At 44.3% G+C, this 21,173-nt stretch overlaps 1 protein-coding gene across 6 annotated transcripts in view; it reads right to left on the reverse strand.

The window, feature by feature from the left end:
* Positions 1-21,173, reverse strand: part of LOC126273053 (centrosomin-like) — a 420,328-nt gene that overhangs the window by 206,085 nt on the left and 193,070 nt on the right. For all 6 annotated transcript variants that reach the window (XM_049976456.1, XM_049976455.1, XM_049976451.1 and 3 more), the window contains exon 2: positions 1,601-1,662. In XM_049976456.1, the coding sequence (XP_049832413.1) occupies positions 1,601-1,662 (62 nt within the window). The remainder of the gene's footprint in view (positions 1-1,600; positions 1,663-21,173) is intronic.

Below are 21,173 nucleotides of genomic sequence, written 5' to 3' on the forward strand. Positions count from 1 at the left end.
CACTTATTCATTGCCGAAACCTAATTTCATGTATCACTGTGTGCAGTTTTCAATCGACGCAAGAGCATTACAATGAGCGTGGACCTGTTTGCGTCCACAGTTCAGACGCTTCCTACAGGACTGGCGATTGAGTAAACTTTAAACACACTTCATTTTGCTTCATACTAAGCAGATTAGAGCTTTCTGAATGGTTACACGTCCCCATAATGACCGCAATCTGGTAGGTTACGCCGTTCAGGGGCGTAGCGAACAACGGCGAGTAGAATTAAGTGGAGCCTAAACCAGGACACCCCTGCTTACCAAGAGGTAAGAAACTCGAAACCTACGACACTTTGCGTGGAGGCAGCATGTTGACGCAGTGTGTAATCCTGGGCGAACTCTACCCACTAATTTATGAAAGGTCAGCCCTGTCCGCTGCGAATTTACAGTGCGGTATCCAGTTTGTGGTGGACTATTTACGCCCTGTCTGTGGCCAGAGCAGCGAAGTTTCTTGATGTGAAACCCCTACGACTCTAAAAGAAGACACTACAACGCACGTTCCACGTATCAAGAGACTTCCCAACATGCTTTCTCTACCAAACAGTTAAGGAAGAAGCAGTAATTAGACAATTCCTGGCAAAGGTCTGGGAGCTTCACAGTGAGGAAAGTCTCAGAATTCCTTAATAAGCCTCTTAGGACAGCGGAATAAAGAGAAAGACCGCTAAAGACTCTGTGTGGGTCTACGGGACACGTAGTAACATACGTGATGAAAGCAACCACCTCTCTAAAAAGCCTACGGCTACAAAGAAGACAAAATTGAAGACCAAGAAGCGTATCAAAATGACCACTTACGATCAGCAATCAATACATAAGAGATAAAAAAACTGCATCAAATCACTAAAAATAGGGTACAGTTCGTAAGAAGAAGATGCCTTGGCAAAGGAATTGTTGATTGGGAAAGCAATTAGATACAGCAACTGCTGGACATTGAAGAGCTCGAGGCAGCACACTATCTTTAAAAAGCCCAGCAGCCTAAATTCCAGCATGACAGTGCCTGGCCTCGTGGGAGAAATGTGAAAACCTTCCTCAATGAAGGAAGTGTACGACTGTTACTTGGCCTAGACATCAGCTGGACATGTCTCCCATCGGCTTGTTCGTTATTGCTCTACAACAACCATGCTCGATGCTTTGTGGTTTTACATATAAACTGCGAGGAGGGAGATAAGCCGTGAAGACACACATGACTTCTGCTTCCATGCGGAACCGCTTACAGAAGTGGGTTCTGCGTCACCAGTGTTTCTCAAGTCGGGGATCATCTACAGCCCTAGAATCTTCTTCATATGCATACTGTCATGTGCGTCATGTATGGAATAAGGTTTGTTTCTGACATGTTTTCTCTTTTAGTGATGAAATTTTCAGACGTGCTAGTGTGTGTTGTTATATCACAGGACCCCTGCTTCCCCTAGTACACGGAGGTGCCCATCTACTAGCTATCAAATACAACTTCTATTTGGCATTCCACTGCTGACAAGACACTGGATTTTTCTGTAACAGCTCTTGCGTAATAAGGAATATAAGCAATCAACTTTGTCACCGATATCTGGTGAAGTGCTTTACTTACATGCCATTGCCGCGTTCATATTTGGGTCAAGGGTGACCTCTTGGAGTTGGCTGGGGCTCGTGCTGAAACAAAAATATCGCAATTAGCTACAAGTGGAGAACTTTACAAATAAAGATACAGCAAGTATTTATGCGTACCCCGTTAAATGCAACTTCTTACAGCACTATACTGCAAAATTCTAGATGTTCACATCATTGTTTATAGTTGTTCTAAAGTGTGAGCCCCATAAAACGCGTGGGTGTCACATGATGCTGAAAGCATCGTGAGGTTGTGTCTCACTGTTTATCTAGTCAGTAACGAGGCTATCGCCACTGAGTTTCTGAAAGACAGTGCATCAATATTCACCTGAACGAACTTAGATAAACCGGAAAACGTCTTTAATGCGATTCCGAGAACAATTTCCACCCCATTGTCAAAATATACGCATCACTATCATTTCTCTAAACCATCCCGTGTAATACTCTTATTACATTAAATTTGCTGGACATACAGTTTATATTCTTGTGTCTAATTTCTTTGTACTATACATATTAATGTTTATAATGCATAATTAAATAATAATGAGAGACAAGAAAATAAAAATTAGACTGCCATACAAGCCGACGTAACAAAGGCATCATGTATAAGAACACCTTTTATACCATGTTGATACCTCCATTTTGAATTATTTATTCACATTAAGTGCAGGCCAGTCTCGAAGCAGCTCCCTTCTGATCCCACAGTTCAGTTATATGCCAGTTATGTGTAATAACCTCATGAACAAGTTACCTAATACAATAAACAGTTACACTACGTTCAACACTAGCAATTCTTTGAACTTCTTAAGAATTGAGGTGATTCCAAAGGTTATTAATGTGGTCCGCCATTAGCAACGCATCCTTAAAGTACTACTATACAGAACTGTTCTGAAGTAAGAAGACCCATGGCGCAATGACTGACGAAGTTTTAGGGTCTAAGGAAGTTCAATGTTATTAACCAGTATAGATCACTGTCTGCTTGTTGCAAAACTGAGCTAGCGTGCTTCTTCGTTCAACCCTGAAGTTGGTTTACAGCATACGCAATTATCCTCTTCTGGCCGACTTCCTCTTTGCTTCTGCAAACGTAACGCGTCCCAGACCATTCATAATCTTCTGCATGGATGATATCCCTGGTCGTCCGTGAAAATTCCTTCTCTCAATAGCTCGTTCTGCTTTTGTTCTAACTATGTTCAAAATGGTTCAAATGGCTCTGAGCACTATGGGACTTAACATCTGAGGTCATCAGTCCCCTATAAATTAGAACTACTTAAACCTAACTAACCTAAGGACATCACACACATCCATGCCGGAGGCAGGATTCGAACCTGCGACAGTAGCGGTTGTCTAACGATGTTATTGTTTTTCAAAATGTATCCTACGAGTTTGTCTTTATGTTTGTATTTGCATCCAGGAAGGTGTGTGTGTGTGTGTGTGTGTGTGTGTGTGTGTGTGTGTGTGTGACCATTGCACACCGCGACGTTGGATGCCGCCTGGTGGCGTTGCGGGAAAGTGACGGTGTAACAACAGTGTGCAAGCGGAGTAAACAAGAATAGGCAACACCCTTGGGAAGATATAGACTGTAAATTAAGAAATCCACTGAGATAAGCTACTTTGACACGGGACACATTGTTATTACACAGAGCCTGTGAAAGAGTATCTCATAAACGGCGAATCTGGTTGAAGGTTCATGTGCTACTGTCGTGAACATCTACGGAAAGAGGTAGGACAACAGAGAAAGTACCATTAGGCGCTAAATGGTGGGACGTCCATCACTCTTAACAGAACGCAGGGTTCAGATGCTTGTCTGCTCTATATACTAGGATGGATGGTGATCCATGGCATCTCTGATGCATGTGCAGATGTTTCTGAGGACACCGTTCACCGTACATTGTTGAAGATGGAGCTCCGCAACAGACCACCCCCTAAGGATTCACAGGTTGACCCAATGACATGGTTAATTATGATTGCAGTGGCAATGGGACCATGGGGATTCAACCGTCGGCTCTTCAGGTGAATCACATTTTTGCTGCATTAGGTCGTTGGACGTCTCCACAGACACCGTCATCGAGGTGCACAGCGGCTCGAAACGTACAGCGCGCCAAAAACGAAGGCTGTTGGGACCAGTATTATGCTATAGGAGACATTCTCCTGCGCGTGCATGCGACCTGTGGTAGTAATCGAAGACACACTGACAGCTGCGAACCACCTGCACCCTTTCATGCTTGATGTCTTCACCGACTGCAATGTCATCTTTCAGCAATATAATTGTCAGTCTCTCTGAGCCAGAACCGTGTAACGGTGGTGGTGGTGGTGGTGGTGGTGGTGGTGGTGGTGGTGGTGGTTAGTGGTTAGTGTTTGACGTCCCGTCGACAACGAGGTCATTAGAGACGGAGCGCAAGCTCGGGTTAGGGAAGGATTGGGAAGGAAATCGGCCGTGCCCTTTCAAAGGAACCATCCCGGCATTCGCTTGAAACGATTTAGGATGGCCGGAGACGGGATTGAACCGTCGTCCTCCCAAAAGCGAGTCCAGTGTGCTAACCACTGCGCCACCTCGCTCGGTGTAACAGTGGTTGGACGAGCATTATAGTGATCTCACGTTGATGTCTAGGCGACCAAATCCTATGGAACCCATCTGGATCACTATAGGGCGCCGTCACCGCGTACACAAATCGGCGGCCCGTTAGTTACGCGTGTAACTTGACATCTAATGCCACGTATCTCCACGAACCTACCAAGAAACTGTTTTATTCGTGGTAAGCAGACTGTGTGTTTTGTTTCTTTGCAAAGACGGACAAACAAGCTATTAAGCGAGTGATCAAAATGTTTTCACTCAGCAGTGTATTCTGTCGTAATACTGAGTAACGAAAAAGTTAACAAGTCATGAAAATCCAAAGTATTGGGGTCGTCGGAAAGAGTAAAACTTTATTTGGTCAGAAAATAAAAAAGTGAAATTGCAAATGGGGCGTGGAGGGTGTGACGGCGGTGGAGAGGTGGATGGGGATTGCACGGAATTCAGATGATTCATCCTTGAGTGCGCATCGCAAATTCTAGTGTTTGTTCATACTATTATTGTCTCTGTATTACATGTTCCTGATTCGTCATAAGTTTGTACATGCTTGACAATGGCGTAGCGTCCAAACGGTAATAGCTGAACTTCTACAGCGATCATCAGCAAATTACGACCTTTAAGTAACTCGTACCTGCTGCAGATATATGTTACAAGAATTTATTAGAGTACATTGTATCTGAAGTATAAAGTCAAACGTAATACGCGTAATTAATTGACGAGCAACTGAAGTTAAACATTTCAGCGGCGTCTTATGAAAGAGGCGCATTAAACGCAATTTTTCTCGCTGTTTGAAACTGGCAGCTATATGGAAGCAAACGGTACCAATCAATGGCGGCGATTTATTCCGGTCGTCCGATGATCTCGCTGAGATTCTCGAGTGCTTGTCTAGTAATGTACTACAGGCCCGACGACAGGGGGAATCCCCTAGTGCGAAAGCTGTGTTGTCATAGCAAGTAGCGGCAGGGTGGTCGCGAAGGCGCGACGACACGTGTTTACGCCCGGCGGGGCGCCACGTGCAGTCGGGCCGCCGCTATTTATACCGGTGGGTTTCCTGTCTGGCTCCAGCGCAGAACACAAAATGAATAAAATACGCCGAATTACCCCAGCGGAAGGGCGGCTGCTGCGGCGACAAAAAGAACTCCGCTGCGCGACAAAAAAGACTCGCCTAGACGCCGCGGGAGTGACACACACACACACACACACACACACACACACACACACACACACACACACACAAGATCACCGGACTCCTGGATACTGTTTGCTTTGGCTGTTGGTAAATTGGAGCCTGATTTCTTTCTGCTGCTAGTTATTTTTATGGGACATTGAAACGGAAACGACGGTCAATAAGCGTAACGGGCGGCAGACTGGTTGTTTACGTCGGAGACGCCTGTTTCGTGTCTCCGACGGGAGTCTTAATTGACAACGGAGGTTACACCGTAACTCTCTAGCTGAAGCAGGTGTATCCGCATATTTTACGCTCTTTCCTGGAACTGTTCCACAAAGTGGAATTATCAGAACAATCGTGACGTGGCGACAACCCAGTGCAAGACAACTCCGTCAGTATCACCCGACCACACTACTATTGCACTCGACCTACCGTGGTCGTTGTGAGAAAAAGGCGTGACGTTACTGTAAACAAGCACAGTGGCTTGTAAGGGAAGCGCATCACACTGTGAAGGGTTCCAGGACAGCTGTGCATGTACAATCATATGGTTCAGCGTGTCCTCGCGAAATATCAAGATCAAAACTCACAATACTCCGTCCGAAGCGCCTTCACTAACAGGTGCAATAAAATTGTCGAGTAATACCTAATTGTTGTTTCTGTCAGTCACCCTAAGGGCTGGTTCGTGTGTGTGTGTGTGTGTGTGTGTGTGTGTGTGTGTGTGTGTGTGTGTGTGTAATTTTGCGTCTGGCAGTCTTCCAATATCCAATAGTGAGCTGCGTCCCTGCTGCAAGTACATGTACACAGCACAGTAGGTATTTATTTTGTTAACCACAAGTCGTTCCCCGCCGCTCTCCATTTCCCACACGGGCCGTGGGTTAGTGACTTCTTTCGTCGGAGCAGCGAGGTGGCTGGAGATGAGGCGAGCTCAAAACGCGGTCTTAAACAGCGTCAGGTCATTCGTCTGCCCGTCTGGACTATGTTTCCTGGCTCCTAGCCACCTCCCCTGCTTTTAATCCGTATGTATATACGACAGCTTGTACCGCTGGTGACTGTTCCTACTCGCCTCTTCTGCAGCATAAGCAAGCTTATGGAAGTAATTTTACACACAGTGTGTGTCTGTAAAAAATTCCACAGTTTCACTGTGTAAATGTCACGGTTCCACTTATCAGCATTGGAGACATAACGGCAACCACTGATGCTATGATAGCTGAGCCAAACCAAACCTAAACCTTCGATACTATTTATGGCAGACGTTTGAAAATTCTTTGTGTTCCTTAGAAATTACAGACAAACGAGCTGATCACGAGGAACGTGAAACTTCGATTACCATTGAATCGTGATGATGACTGTGAGGAGACGGGGAAGAAGTTAACATTATCTTAGTACAAATTTAGCGAATATGTGGTGCGTCAAGTTATTAAAATGAGTCAATGCGACCGATTTTAAAAGCCCGAAACAGAACAGCACAATCTAACGCGATTCAGCGTAGCAGTTTAGCCAGTCACCGTCAGACGATAAGTAATTGTTGCTCTCCAACTCATATGAAACCCAACGTCAGCAAGTTATTTAACTCAGCTATTCTATTAGTGAGAATTGAGCAGCGATCAGCAACTCACTGTGCACAAGACACTAAGACAGTTTAAAACACCGATTCCGCACTAGTATCACCTCTATTCTTCTGCATGGGAACTGAACTACTGACACTGGCTTAACACACTGTAACCCTCACATACGCTAGACCATCTATTAATACGTGGAGATTCATACTACGGAGAGCTACCACGACGTGGACTGTGTCAGGCGAAAGAGCCAAATTTACTTAGTAGTTAATCTCTATCTCAAGAAAGCTATCGTGCACTGACATGGGTACAATCATGGGATACACCCTAATATCGCGAGGGACCCCCTTTTGCCAGGGTATTGCACTATCTCAACAACCGTTACATTAGCAGCGACCGCTAATACGCTGCTTCCTAGACCCGGATAGGCGCGCCGGTCAGTTTGCTGGCCAGCCTGGATGTGTTTTTTTAGGCGGTTTTCCACATTCTGGTAGGTGAATATCCGGCTGGTCCCCACATTCCGCCTGTTACCCTACTCGCAAATATCTGAACGTACGCACTATTCCATGGACAGACAGCTGGGGTACACTAATTCCGTCCTTTGGAGGAGGAGGGGGAGGAGGGGGGGGAAGAGGTGTGGATGGCGTGGCGGCAGGAAGGACATCCAACCACCCCTTAAAAACTAACATTGCCAAATACGATCCAAACCATGCCGACCCTGCGAAACCGCGAGACAAGACACCAGCAAAAGAAGTGCAGTGACTCAACGTGGCATGGACTCAAGTTGTTTGAAGTCTCTTACAGAAATATTGAGCAATGCTGTCTCAATGGCCGTACATACTTCCTAAAGTGTTGCGGTGCAGTATTTAGTGCACGAACTGACCACAGTATTATATCCCACAAATGTTCGATGGGATTCATTTCTGACTATCTTGGGTTCAAATGGTTCAAATGGCTCTGAGCACTATGGGACTTAACATCTGTGGTCATCAGTCCCCTAGAACTTAGAACTACTTAAACCTAACTAACCTAAGGACATCACACACATCCATGCCCGAGGCAGGATTCGAACCTGCGACCGTAGCAGTCCCTCGGTTCCGGACTGAGCGCCTAGAACCGCTAGACCACCGCGGCCGGCATGACTATCTTGGGGGGAAAATCATTTCCTCCAGAATGTTCTTCAAATCAATCGCGAAAAATTGTGGCCCGGTGACAAAAGTGCATTTGCGTCTATAACACGAAATTCATGAATGGCTGCAAATGGTCTCCAAGTAGCCGAACATAACCATTTCCATTCAATGACCGGTTCGGTTGGACCAGAGGACCCAGTCCATTCCATGTAAACACAGCCTACACCATCCTGGAGCCATCACCAGCTTGCACAATACTTTGTTGACAACCTGAGTCCATGGTTTTGATGGTTCTTCCACACACTAACACTACCACTACCATCAGCTCCTACCAATTGAAACCCTAGACTCATCTGACCAGACCACGGTTTTCCAGTTATCGGGAGTCTCAACGGTATGGTCACGGGCCCAAGAGAGCCGCTAAAAGCAATGTCATGCTGTTAGCAAAGGCACTCGCTTCGGTCATCATCTACCATAGCTCATTGACGCCATTTCCGCTGCACTCTCCTAGGGGATACGTCGTACGTTTCACATTTAGTTCAGCGGTTGCTTCACGCAGTTTTGCTTCACGCAGTGTTGCTTGTCTGTTAGCACTGATAACTCCATGCAAACACCGCTGCTCTCAGTTATTAAGTAAAGGTCGTCTGCCACTGCGTTGTCCGTGGTGATAGGTACCGTGCGTCTAGGTACAACTACCATTCCGCATAAGAAGTTTTTAATTCCCGTTGTGCGGCCGTAATCACGTCAGATACATTTTCACTAGAGTCACCTGAGTACAAATGACAGCTCTGCCAATGCGCTGCCCTTTCATGCTTTGTGTACACGATACTACCGTAATCTGTATACGTGGATATTGGTATCCCATGACTTGTAACCTGAGCCTATAACTAGAAGATATACGAGGGTGAGTCAAATATAAACCTTAAATTTTTTAACAACAAATCGAAATTTCGCGCCGTTATCCTGTAAGTTGGTAAGCGTGCTACAAGCAGCGTTCAGAATGGCCTGTAGGTGGCAGCATAGTGCAGATGCACACATACCGTCGCAGTGTCAGTATAAATATGGCCGCCCCACTTGCGACTTGCACCAGGGAAGAACAGCGTTCTGTTATTCGGTTTTTGCGTAGTGAAGGTGTGACACCTATTGAAATTCATCGAATGAAGGTTCAGTATGGTGATGCATGTTTGTCATGGTAGCAAAATCTACGAATGGAGTAGGAATTTCGCAGATGGTGTGACTCCAGTGGAAGATGCTCCTCGTCTAGGAGTTGTGACTCCACAGAACACTGCAGCAGTTGAAGCCATAGTGAAGGAAAACCGCCGAGTGACACTGAATGACATTGCAGCATGTTTACAGATTAGTCATGGGTCAGCACACCACATTATGCATGATGTGCTCCAGTTTCACGAAGTGTCTGCAAGCCAGATGCCACGGCAGCCGACTCCTGAAATGAGAGAACGACGTGTTGATGCTTGTGAAGAACTACTTCGGCGCTTTGAACGAGAAGGTGATGGCTTCCTTGCAAGAATCGTCACTGGGGACGAAACCTGGGTTCACTTCCACCAACCGGAAACGAATAGAGCGAGTAACCTAGACCTTACCCCCAAGTGATTCCCATGTGTTTGAGCCACTCAAAGACGCAATGGGAGGAACGAAGTTCCGTTCTGATGAAGAGGTACGCCACGCGGTGCATGAGTCGTTGCGCAGACTACCAAAAGAATTTTTTTCTGAAGGAATTTATGCACTTTGTAAGCGCTGGAGGACTTTCATTGAGCGTGGGGGAGATTATTTTGAAAAGTGATACAGCTTTGTACCACTTCTGCGCAATAAATAATATTTTAAAACATACTTATGGTTTTCATTTGACTCACCCTCGTACCAATTTCACTTCAAAACAATTTCGTGTCTATGTACCATTCAATACTTTATTTCCTCATTAATTTAAAAGATTTTTTCCAGGGACCATTTAGTGTGTTACTCTATGCTCTGTACAAATTTATATTTTTTAAAAAACCTCTAGCTGCACCACTGGCGAAATTAGGTCTTGTCTCCATTGAATCTCCACAGAAGTCAATAGAAATGAAAAACACGTTACGAGTAATAATTCATTATACACCATCGTTTTAAAATATTGCTGATTCGCATAAGGCGTCCTCTTATGTTCATTTCGTTTTGTTGAAGTATACGAAATTATCTTAATACTGGAAAGCCAAAATGGTCACAACAGCCGCAGCTGGTTTCTAAAGCTCACTGGAAACAACTGTCCTGTTACAAATCGAGCAAATATTAAACGCAGCGCAGTGACTCATGTTGTTTGTAGATGTGTACGGCACACACTGCGACATTCACCCCAACAATATTTCCGCTCCTATCTTCTTAGAAGCCGTTTACCTTCCATTGTGTAGTGTAGTTTCCAAGAACGCTAGCAAGTTTTGATTCATCACGTATCATCTCGCGTGTATGCTAAACGTGATAGCTAGCGAGTGCAGACTGTTTACCGGAAGGGAGTCGGTCTTATCACGTTTTATTTGCACGTCGTCCGCAGGGAAGTAGTCTGCAGATACCAGACCGTGCGCTGATACGGAGTTCGCCTAAGCTGACCACCTCAGCTCAGAGTCTCTCTAATCCAGATCTTACACTAAATGTTGATGCTAGTTGCGCTTTTCGTTAGACCAACCACCACTTATTTGACTACCAGGGCTGGATGAAGACCTTCTCTAGACTGAAAAATGTATTACAGTTCTCATCTACATGAACCATGTTACTCCTGTAAAACTTATTATATTTCAGGTCATTAATTTATATTGTGGACAGTAACTAACAGATAACGTCTGAAGCTCCGCGAGGCTGATCGCCGATGACGCTGGCATTTTGAGAAAACTGAAGTGAAATGCCGAACGACCTACACTGAATCAACGTTTGGTTGATTTAGAAATTGACATTTGATCCTCAACAAATCATTGCATGTATAGGAAAAATTACCCGCTACTGTAAGATTACACGACTGCCGAACAGTCACTGGAAGCAGACACACGCATTAATTATCTGGGAATGTGCGTTCGAAGTGAAACAGTCACACGAAACTAATCGGGAACTGTAGCCCATCCACAAATGACTTGGCCCAAGCCGGACCGTGAATTCCAACGTTGAGCGTTGAGCATGCCGCCTTTCTGACGTCATATCTGGCAAAAAGCACGCTCGAGAGTATTCGCGATCGTGCAGGGCAATATCTAGCATGTCAAATATTTTGACTGTGCCTCTAAACGTAGACCAATGAGATGGAAGAACGTCACCTACGTCACATGACGCCATCCCTCTTCAGTACAGAGTACGTGAGACGCCATATTGGCTTTTCAGTTGAAAACAGTATGTAATATGCCGTGTCTAAGCACCAGGAAATTGATCTCTCACAAACCTGTTGTTGATTGTACGATTTGTTGTAATAATATGACGGGAAATTCCATATTTGTGGTTAATGAATTACTGTAACTTGCGTATTATGAAAGTATGCAGTTTCAAGGCAACGGCACATCGCGGATCCATCAAAAACGCATTGTTCTTGGAAAATTTGTTGCAATTAAATGTTTAGAAGATGATGAGTTGCTAAGTACGGTAGTAAATAATTCATGGTCGGTATAGCGTAAACAGTAGGGGCGCAGGAATTAAAGTCAACAGATGATGTGGTATTAGTTCGCGTCTCACTGATTTCAATTTTTTTTACCAACCTTCGCGTTTCCTAATTGGTTTTGATACATTGCAATTATTTTAATGGAAGTATATTCTATGTTAAGTAAATGTAAGTACGCTCTTTCTGAGGGAAGAGTTGGTTCGAATGGCTTTATCTACAAGACAGCTTGTGCCACTTACAGTAAGATATGTTGCACTTTCTCGTTTCAAACTTTGTATTTCACATGTTGTACAGATTCTGCTACTGAATATGAACAGTGATCATTCTTACGTGTTCTTAGGGTTTTAGTAAAAAGTACGAATGATGAAATCATTCTTATCTTATGAGAACAACTATTGTAAATTTGTACCGTACTATCTGCAACGGAACTTTTATAAGCCAATGTCCTCACTGACCGGACACGGTTCGTTCCTTTCTACCTTCTAACATGTTCATGGATAGTGAAGTTTTTATTGACATACTACAGAAATAAAAACATGACTGGCATAAGGACAAGGGAAGAAATATGGGTTTTAAAGAGCTGACGTTGAATGTTATACCGGTCCATTTCGACAAGAGTGTGATTTGTGAGCCAGATATAGCTGACATCTGCCGCAGCAGCGCACTGCGATCACGTACACCATCTTGGGGCACATACTGTAAGCAAAGGTTGCACAGTTTCCGGGTGTTCAGCAGCACGCTGAACTCTGCACGCTCAAAGTTGACGTGCGAAAGCACGGTCCGTATGTCAAGGGCCTTAAAAAAATCGTTCGGCCGGCACTTTTTAATACTGCTTGTCAGTCTGGGAGCCTTATTAGATTGGATCTTCTCTGTTTCCTCCATCTGTCCTAAGAAGGGCGGCGGGTTTCGTTTAGTAAGCGCGCAATCATCACTGCAGGGACAGACGCTACAAGCCGGCGTCGTGCATCACATGTGATTTCCAGTTAAAATTCGGAGAACCTAAGTTCCGAGATGAATCAGTCAACGCATTGGTTCTTCTGTGCGTCTCCCGAAAATATAATCAGATAATCTTGAACGCACACGGAGGCTTCCATCACTTTTTCTTCCGGGTATTGTTCGCGATTGGAACAGGAGGTAAAGGGGGGGGGGGGGGTGACAAGTGTTACACAAGCCGCCACACACAGCTCCGTGAGTGTAGATTTATGCAAGTTTCATGCTAAACCCCAAATGACAACTGTTAACTATTCCCCGTACTCTTTCTTTTGTTACCAAAAGATAATTCTTTCATTTTCTGGAACCGAAAACTCCTCTGAAGAGACTATAAACACGTCATTACCGATAATCAAAGGACAACACCTGAAAGGATTCGTAAAAAAACTGCTCTATCTCGTTTCAAAGACCTCGCCGAAGGAGAGGTGGCTGAAGTGGGTTTTGCCAGGAGCCAACACTACGCAGAAAGTTTTGCGAATAGGTTTGTTTCACGGAAGTGTACGTTTATGGTCACTCAACCTGGAGTCTCTTTGGACAGGCTGTTGACATGTGTCTAGCAAATGCTAAGAAATGAGTCTTTTCTCCATAACGGATTAATTGAATATGGAATCTCTTCTGCTTCTGTAGAATTAAGTAGGATTAAGGTTTAACATTCCGTCGCCGACATTGCTAGAAATGAAGCACGACGTCGAATGGGACAAGAACAGACCACTAAAGCCGTGGCCTTTTTTTAAAGGAACAATGTCTTGCCCCCTCTTTCCAAGCATTTATCCCATGCATACAGGCTTTTCTTGTTTTGGCCAATTAATTTATTTTAACTTTGGGGCTGGACGTTCTTTCCGTCGCCATGGCTGTCATTTAACCCGAGAGATCGTAGCTTTATGCGCCAGGTGTCCGAACGATATACACGTTTCCATATGTTAACCGTCTTTGTATCCTATTTTTTGAGGCGGTGATTGGGAAATGAGACTAGCATTAGGCTAAACGAGAACCACCTAAAAACCACACTGAGAATGCCTGGTGTACCAGACGAGCCGTTAATACGACGTGTTGTTTCTATCCAGGTCCAGATCATCCCCGTCACGTCCCAAGTGAGCGACGCATTGTTGTACACAATGAAGTCTAAAGTAACAACGCCACTGATGTGGGGAATCTTGGAAAATCTTGAACAACACTGCAGTGACTTAATTATCATGCCATTTGCTTTTCTACGCATTAATACGAACTGTATCAACACACTAACAAATACAATGAATTTCGTATAGCTGAAATACTGGAGAACTTATTTCGTGGATCTAACAAGCTGACATGTCAAATTTGTGTCTTTTGTATCATAGTCGTCTGGAAGTTAAATCGCACACGGCGTGGGAGACACACACAAACTCAGCATATTTTACAGAGCCTTTATCATTTCCAACACCATGCTTACACTGGGACTCGTCGGGCGTATGCCCACAATTACAGGCCTATAACGCTGACCCTGTATGTCTGGTCAAAATCAATGTGCTAACTGCATATTTCGAGACGAATAACGTAAGAATTCTCGAAAACGGAAACGCCTACACGTTTTTTACAATCGCTTGACACTCTTCAGAGATCCAGAGAGCTACGATAACTGCTGCCAGACGGCGAACAAGTTATTTCGCAGAGTCTGTATCAAATCTCACATATCTTTACAGCTCCAAATGCTCAGCGATTTTAGTTTATTTTCTATACCGTAATCACTTTTCTCATTATCTGCCATTTTGCTGTTGATTGAAAGGCTGGACTGTATTAAGATCTTCAGTGTTTCTGCAGTCTGTCATCTTCCGCTTCTGTCCTAGTATTGTCACTGAGCGAGCGACTAAATACACGATTGTTATTCTCTTTTACTGACTTTACTTTCAGTTCAAATCTGAGGAAGACGTAATTCCACCTGGCATTATTCAGTATTACTAGTTTCGAACATGGTCCATTTTCAAGCGCATCCATGACAGATGTGGATACCTCGTCCTCGTCGCTCCTCAAAATTATGTCTCGCGCGTTCGTGAGTTATTGTGTTGCGTGGGGGTGCGTTTTGCATATAAGCATCACAAGATTTGTCTTTTCGTTTTTACTGGTTAGATGTTGCGTACTAATAGTGTTAATGTTACAGTTTTCACAGCCACCACCATTCCGTGTATTTTATATTTTACATCAAGCACTTTGACAACAGTGCTATGCACGATAACATATGGCACGCGATTTTTGTACGGACGAGACGAGGAAAATGTGGCCACATCTGTTATGGATGCACGTGAAACGGGCCATCCCTGAAACCAGTGGTACTGAATGACTTATATTTTTGAAATGCAGCACGGTACAATGATGTCTCATTAATTTATCGAGACTGCGGTGCCCATCCAGGAGGAGAAAAGTGCAAATCTACCAAGAATTTTCGGTCAGATCGATATATATCGAGAAGCCTGAAGGATTTATTGGTGGCCAGCTCCTCCTACTCCATTGATGAATTTCTCAGTAGAACCAACTGATTGGTGTAATATATATATATATATATATATATATATATATATATATATATATATATAACTTCTGCACAATTTCAGTGAAGTAATGTGTTCATTGTAAATAAGTGTGTGGCGATCATTCCCCTTGGGACCTGTGGAATGGTACATTAGCTTATTTGAGTTGTAAATATTTGTCATGTATTATTGTTTTTCTGACATTTCTACATCCTGGAGGACCTCCTCACTACAGACCAATTGGCATAAAATAATTCTAATCTATTCTACGGATAGGCCAGACGCCAATGATTGCTTTAAAGAACAGATTATACCTATGAGGTTATTACAGATTTCAAATAAGAAATAACCTGTTTTAAAGTAAGTAGTGTAATTAACCGGCTCTATAAATTTTCTTTATAGGCGACTGAACTGTTGATATTTTTCTAAAAATTAAACTAATTTTTCGGTTAAAATTTGTGCGTAAATCAACGAAGACAGAGCTCTCACCGAACAAATTTGAATAACTAATTTTTCTGAATCGAACTTGACAACTTTAATATAATTACTGTGGTACCGCGGAAACTGGGTACGTGAAACGAATCCCGATCCCAACATTTGTAAACAAACGTCGAGAAAGAAAACCCGAGATTTCGTCAGCATCGATAAATCGATCGATACTTGAGAAAAAATTTCCATCTCTACGCAAGACGTTTGATAGGCAGGCTAACTTCCGGCCGCTGTGTACAGAAGAGAAGACAGACTGAATTTACGGGCAACGCGCAGAGCCATGGCGAGACGGTTGCAGAGAGCGGTAAACAGCGACAAGTGGGCTCCGGCGAGGAGTTATCCCCAGCGACGACACTCCGACACGGCCTTTGATATAAAGATACCGCACCGCCGAGAGGCGCCTCTCGCTCTCGCTCGCTCTCTCTCTCTCTCTCTCTCTCTCTCTCTCTCTCTCTCTCTCTCTCTCTCTCACACACACACACACACACACACACACACACACACACACACACACACACACACACACACACACACACATTTATTTATCTCGACACAGATGGAGGAGCGGAAGGCAGGGAGAATCGAAACTGTAGCGCGTCCGGCTGCCACCATCGCCACGTCATAAAATCTGGCTATTTTTTGACCAGTTTAGACGCGAAAGGCAATAAATCCCTTTCATCCTGACCCATTGTTCGCCGAGTTGGAACATTTACGTCTCTCGCTGCGCACAGTTTATTGCTCAAATTCCGGCGGCAGGGCAGAAAATACACCGCAAGGAAAACAAACAGCCATTGGTCTGCACACCGCGAAATATAGGCCACAACACCTACGGTCAAGTAGTTTTATCCGTAAGCAAATGGTGAAATATTTTGAGGCGGCAACGAAAATACTAGTGTCTTGTTTTACAAAAGAATTAATTTCTTTCACAATTTCCTAACTTAGAAACATTTAACACTTCACCTGTTTTGTCTTCGTAGCTATTCTTTTCTCTGCGCGAAGGATACCGTCGGACTGAAATGTGCGTTCCCTGATGGCATACGTAATTGAAACAAGACACGAAAACATGCTGTGCTGGTGAATCTCGCTACAGAGAAAACAGTGCAGGAAAAAATGAACTTCATCTGAACTTGACCTCACTGAGCACTGTAGCGCCTCGCAATACACTGATCGGCCAGAACATTACTTTCGCCTACCTAATAGGCGATAAGTCCACCTTTGGAACAGGTAATAGTGACAGTGGCGATACATCGTGGCATGAAAGCAATGAGATCTTGGTAGGTTGCTGGAGTGAGCTGGTACCACATTTGCGCACACGCGTCACCTAATTCCCATAAATTTTAGGGAGGGGGGCAATAAACTCTGACGTCACTTTCAATCACATCCCAGATGTGTTCGATCGGATTTAGATTTGCCGAGTTGCGGGGGGGGGGGGGGGGGGGTCAGCTCATCAGTTGGAACTCGTGACTGTGTTCCTAGTACCACTCCGTCAGACACCTGAACTTGTGACATGGCGCATTATCTTGTTGAAAAATACCCTTGCCGGGATATGATGATCACAAAGGGGTGTACGTGATCTGCAACCCAACCAGTGTACGATACTCCTTCCCGTCATGCTGCCTTGCATGAGGTCCACTGGACCCATGGAGGACCACGTGAATGTTCCCCAGACCATAAACTTGTCTCCGTCCCGCAGAACGGGTGTCAAGTAGCTGTTCACCCGAATGATGATTGATAAGCGCCTTCCCTTCGGCATGATGAAAAATGTATCGGAATTTATCAGACCATGCTCTGACACTGTTTCAACGTCCAGTGCCGACGGTTACGTGCTGATTCCAGTCATAGTTGGCGATGTTGTGGTAGTAATGTTGGCACATGCATCGGTCGTCAGCTGCAGAGGTCCATAGTGAGGAGTGTCCGGTGCACTGTGTTCAGACACACTTGTACTCCGCCCAGCATTAAAGTCTGATGTTAGTGTCGCCACAGTTGGCTGCCTGTCCTGTTTTACGAGTCTGCCCATCCTACGACGCCGACATTTGTAATGAGGTATGGCTGCCCAACCCCACGACATCTGGACATGGTTTCATCTTGGTTGCGCCACGTGTTGACCCTCACTGCAGCACTCTTCGAACCCCCGACGAGTCGTGCAGTTTCTGAAATGCTCCTGCCGAGCTTCCGGGCCATCACAATTTGCTCTCTGTCAAACTCAGATAGTTCGCGCGCCTTCCTCATTCTATACACGGACAGCAAGCTCGCTGATACTACATGCAGCGTGCATCTGTAAGTAGCTCTCAGCAGCAGCACCTGACGAAGAATGACTGTCTCCTGGAGGGGTTTATAACTACAGTAGATCGGTGGTCATAATATTCTGGCTGATATGTGTATACGTAACCACGCATACTAAATATTACGTAGGGTAATTAAAACGGCTTAATTAAATCCACCATGAAGCTTGGTCATGGTGGTAGCACTTGTCTACATATTATCCGTCCATTAAGTTTTTTTTTCCCTACTATGGCTAAGTTGGCGGAGATCATGTTTGTAGTAGTGTGGTGTAATATGTCTATTCCGCGCACCAACATGTTTCACTTCTAACTACTCATGTCGAGCCGGCCGGAGTGGCCAAGCGGTTTTAGGCGCTACAGTCTGGAATCGCGCGACCGCTACGGTCGCAGGTTCGAATCCTGCCTCGGGCATGGATGTGTGTGATGTCCTTTGATTAGTTAGGTTTAAGTAGTTCTAAGTTCTAGGGGACTGATGATCTCAGCAGTTAAGTCCCATAGTGCTCAGAGCAATTTGAACCATTTTGAACTCGTGTCGATGAAAGAGATTCGTGGAGACCGGAAACGTTGTTTAGATAGTAGTAAGTGTGCAACATCTCACAATGAGCGCACTGGTTTGCCAAATCTGCAATGGGGGGGATACATATATTGCGCGACGCCGTGACGTCAGAGGACGAAGGTAAAAAAAAGTTTCCGCTAGTCTCAACCCACGTAAAATACCTGCTGTTAACGGCTTTGCATGCTGCGCAGCGTAACAAGTCACTTTGCTCTGTCCTTCCACAAATTAGGGAACGCTCATCCACTGCTACGTTGACAGATGCAAGCTCCATTAGTTTGTCACTGATAGTACGGCAGCTTCATTCACAGAGCGCTAGACATCGTTGGGCGCTGCGGGTGTCGGTACACATTCATGGCCTCCGCAGGTGAGACCGTTCAACTCTCACGGATCTACGCTAACTAGCCGACTGACTACCTGCGGCTCATGTAACTGCCCGTCGAGCTGCAGCAAGTTTTCCATTACTCTTTGCTATATGGTCTCGTTTCCTTGCGTTTTGCATCATGTGTACGACAGATTCACGTAACAGTCTTGGCTGAACGTATTAGCACTCACCTATATCGACGGCTTCTCTCTCTCTCTCTCTCTCTCTCTCTCTCTCTCTCTCTCTCTCTCTCTCTCTCTCTCTCTGTCTGTCTGTCTGTCTGTCTGTGTGTTTGTTTTCAAAGTAACTGCGAATAGCTATAGTGGCTACATTTTACTGTAGGTACGAGGCCCGCCCTTCAATTTTCACAGAAACAATGAGAGGAAAGCGTTTTTGGTACAGTTAATTATAGTTCTCAAAATATTCCTGCTTAAAATTTATAAATTAAACCAGTCGTTAGACGATAAGTATGGTGAAAATCGGCAATGAGACACTAAATCTACGTTTTTTCTCCGCCAAACTGATGGTTCAATATGCTGTTTGACAAATGGTATTGCCACGACGGAAAATAATGCGTGGTTTCCGGTTGTCGTTCCCGAATTCGTCGACTTGCTGCTTTAACCTGTACGGGCATTAGGCTGCGATATATGACATGCTATAGTGCCTACTCTTCTCCTAATGCCGTACGCATCCTCAGCAACAATGTAAATACCGGCAATGAAAACCTACATTTTATGATCAAATTATTGTAAGCCGTTCGGCAGTAACTATTCTCAGATTGTCTAAAGAAGGGTTCCGAGATTTCCACTGTCACCAAAGAAACAAACGACTAGTTTTAAGTGCTTCGCGAGCAAACCGTTTTGTTTGGTTTCAGCTCCTCTTGGAATGCACCATCAGTTGACTGCTGCTTCGTTTCTGTATAGGTATTTCGGATTTTTTTGGTCTAATCTTTCAGCATTTCCTCGCCCCCAGCTGACAACAGAGTCTCTCTGAGTCTCTGTGAAACTGTGCGGAATCTATCGGGCGCAGATCTTTTGAAAGCTAAATGTTGATATGAATTCTAGTGTGCCACGATCTTCGATGTAGCACCTCTTCAGACATGTTGCGCACAGCATAGACTATTTTTTGCAACAACCTATCTGAGTCCACATTCACGAAATTCATCGCTAACAGAAGTACGGCCACAATCTGGAAACCAATTGAAACCAATTTATTCTGAAGACTGTTGGATACCAAAAGTTTGACGAAGAGACTCGATGGATTGTTGTTCAGTAAGAGGATTTTATAATTTTCGTAAACACCTCACTGAAAACCCTCACGTGAAGGTTCCATTTTCTCACTTAATATTTATAAAAACGCTTGCTGTAAACAATCTCCTCTGTCAAATTCAGAGCTGACATTGTCTTAATAACAACAAATGACAATTTGTAAAGAACACTAAACAGTAGATTGAGTCTTCGGAAAAAAAAGGGACCCTCGTACATCACTTCACCTACAAAGGTGGACTTTGCAGTTTGACATACAAGCTTTCAATATCTCATACTTTTTGGTCCTGAAGAGAACATGGTGAGCACGGAAGACACTCATTTAGAGCAAGACGACAGGGACACGCTGAACAGAACACATACATCTGACGTGAGACAGGTTTCATTCCCGAAGACGCTGGACTAAGGTTTTGAAACTCAGCGATGACAGTAGTGCTCGGTCTGGTAATTTACAAGCTAGCAGCTCCTGGCTCTCCTAGCTTTCCCAGTCAGTTATGAAGATGAAAATATCTTCTGCGACGAGTACAACTAACATCAAGTGCACGAACAATGAGAAGTAAGGCCGCATTATTCACATGAATTCTGTGAAGTAATACCACATTATTTTTTAAGCATGTCGTTAGTTTTATCGTCAGTCCTTAGGCAAGTCCGATTCAGCTCTCCACACTAGTCAACACTGAGTCTTTGCTACTACATCAGTTTCAACCTGCTTATCTCGGTCTCGCCAACTGCAAATTTTAGCGCACACAGTTAACTTCATTAGCATATTAACTACTACCTGATGCCTCACAATGTATCCTATCAACCTATTCCTTCGCATGAAAAAAGAATTAAGACACACAAGGGTTAGAAAGAATAAAGATTATATACAGATTTTAGACAGTGTTTCATCAACTGCCGTTTCATCAACTGCCTTAAACTATTCCTTTTTCATTTTAAGCGAAATAGCCTTTGTCTTCTTCTGGCCTTTTACCACAGCACTTAAATTTGCGATACCTGTACTTAGAAACAAAACAAAAAAAAATGCAAGAAGATCGACACAAAACCTACCCTTCGAC

Source organism: Schistocerca gregaria, chromosome 5 (genome assembly GCF_023897955.1).
Source record: "Schistocerca gregaria isolate iqSchGreg1 chromosome 5, iqSchGreg1.2, whole genome shotgun sequence".
In the NCBI taxonomy this organism is placed as follows: Eukaryota; Metazoa; Arthropoda; class Insecta; order Orthoptera; family Acrididae; genus Schistocerca; species Schistocerca gregaria.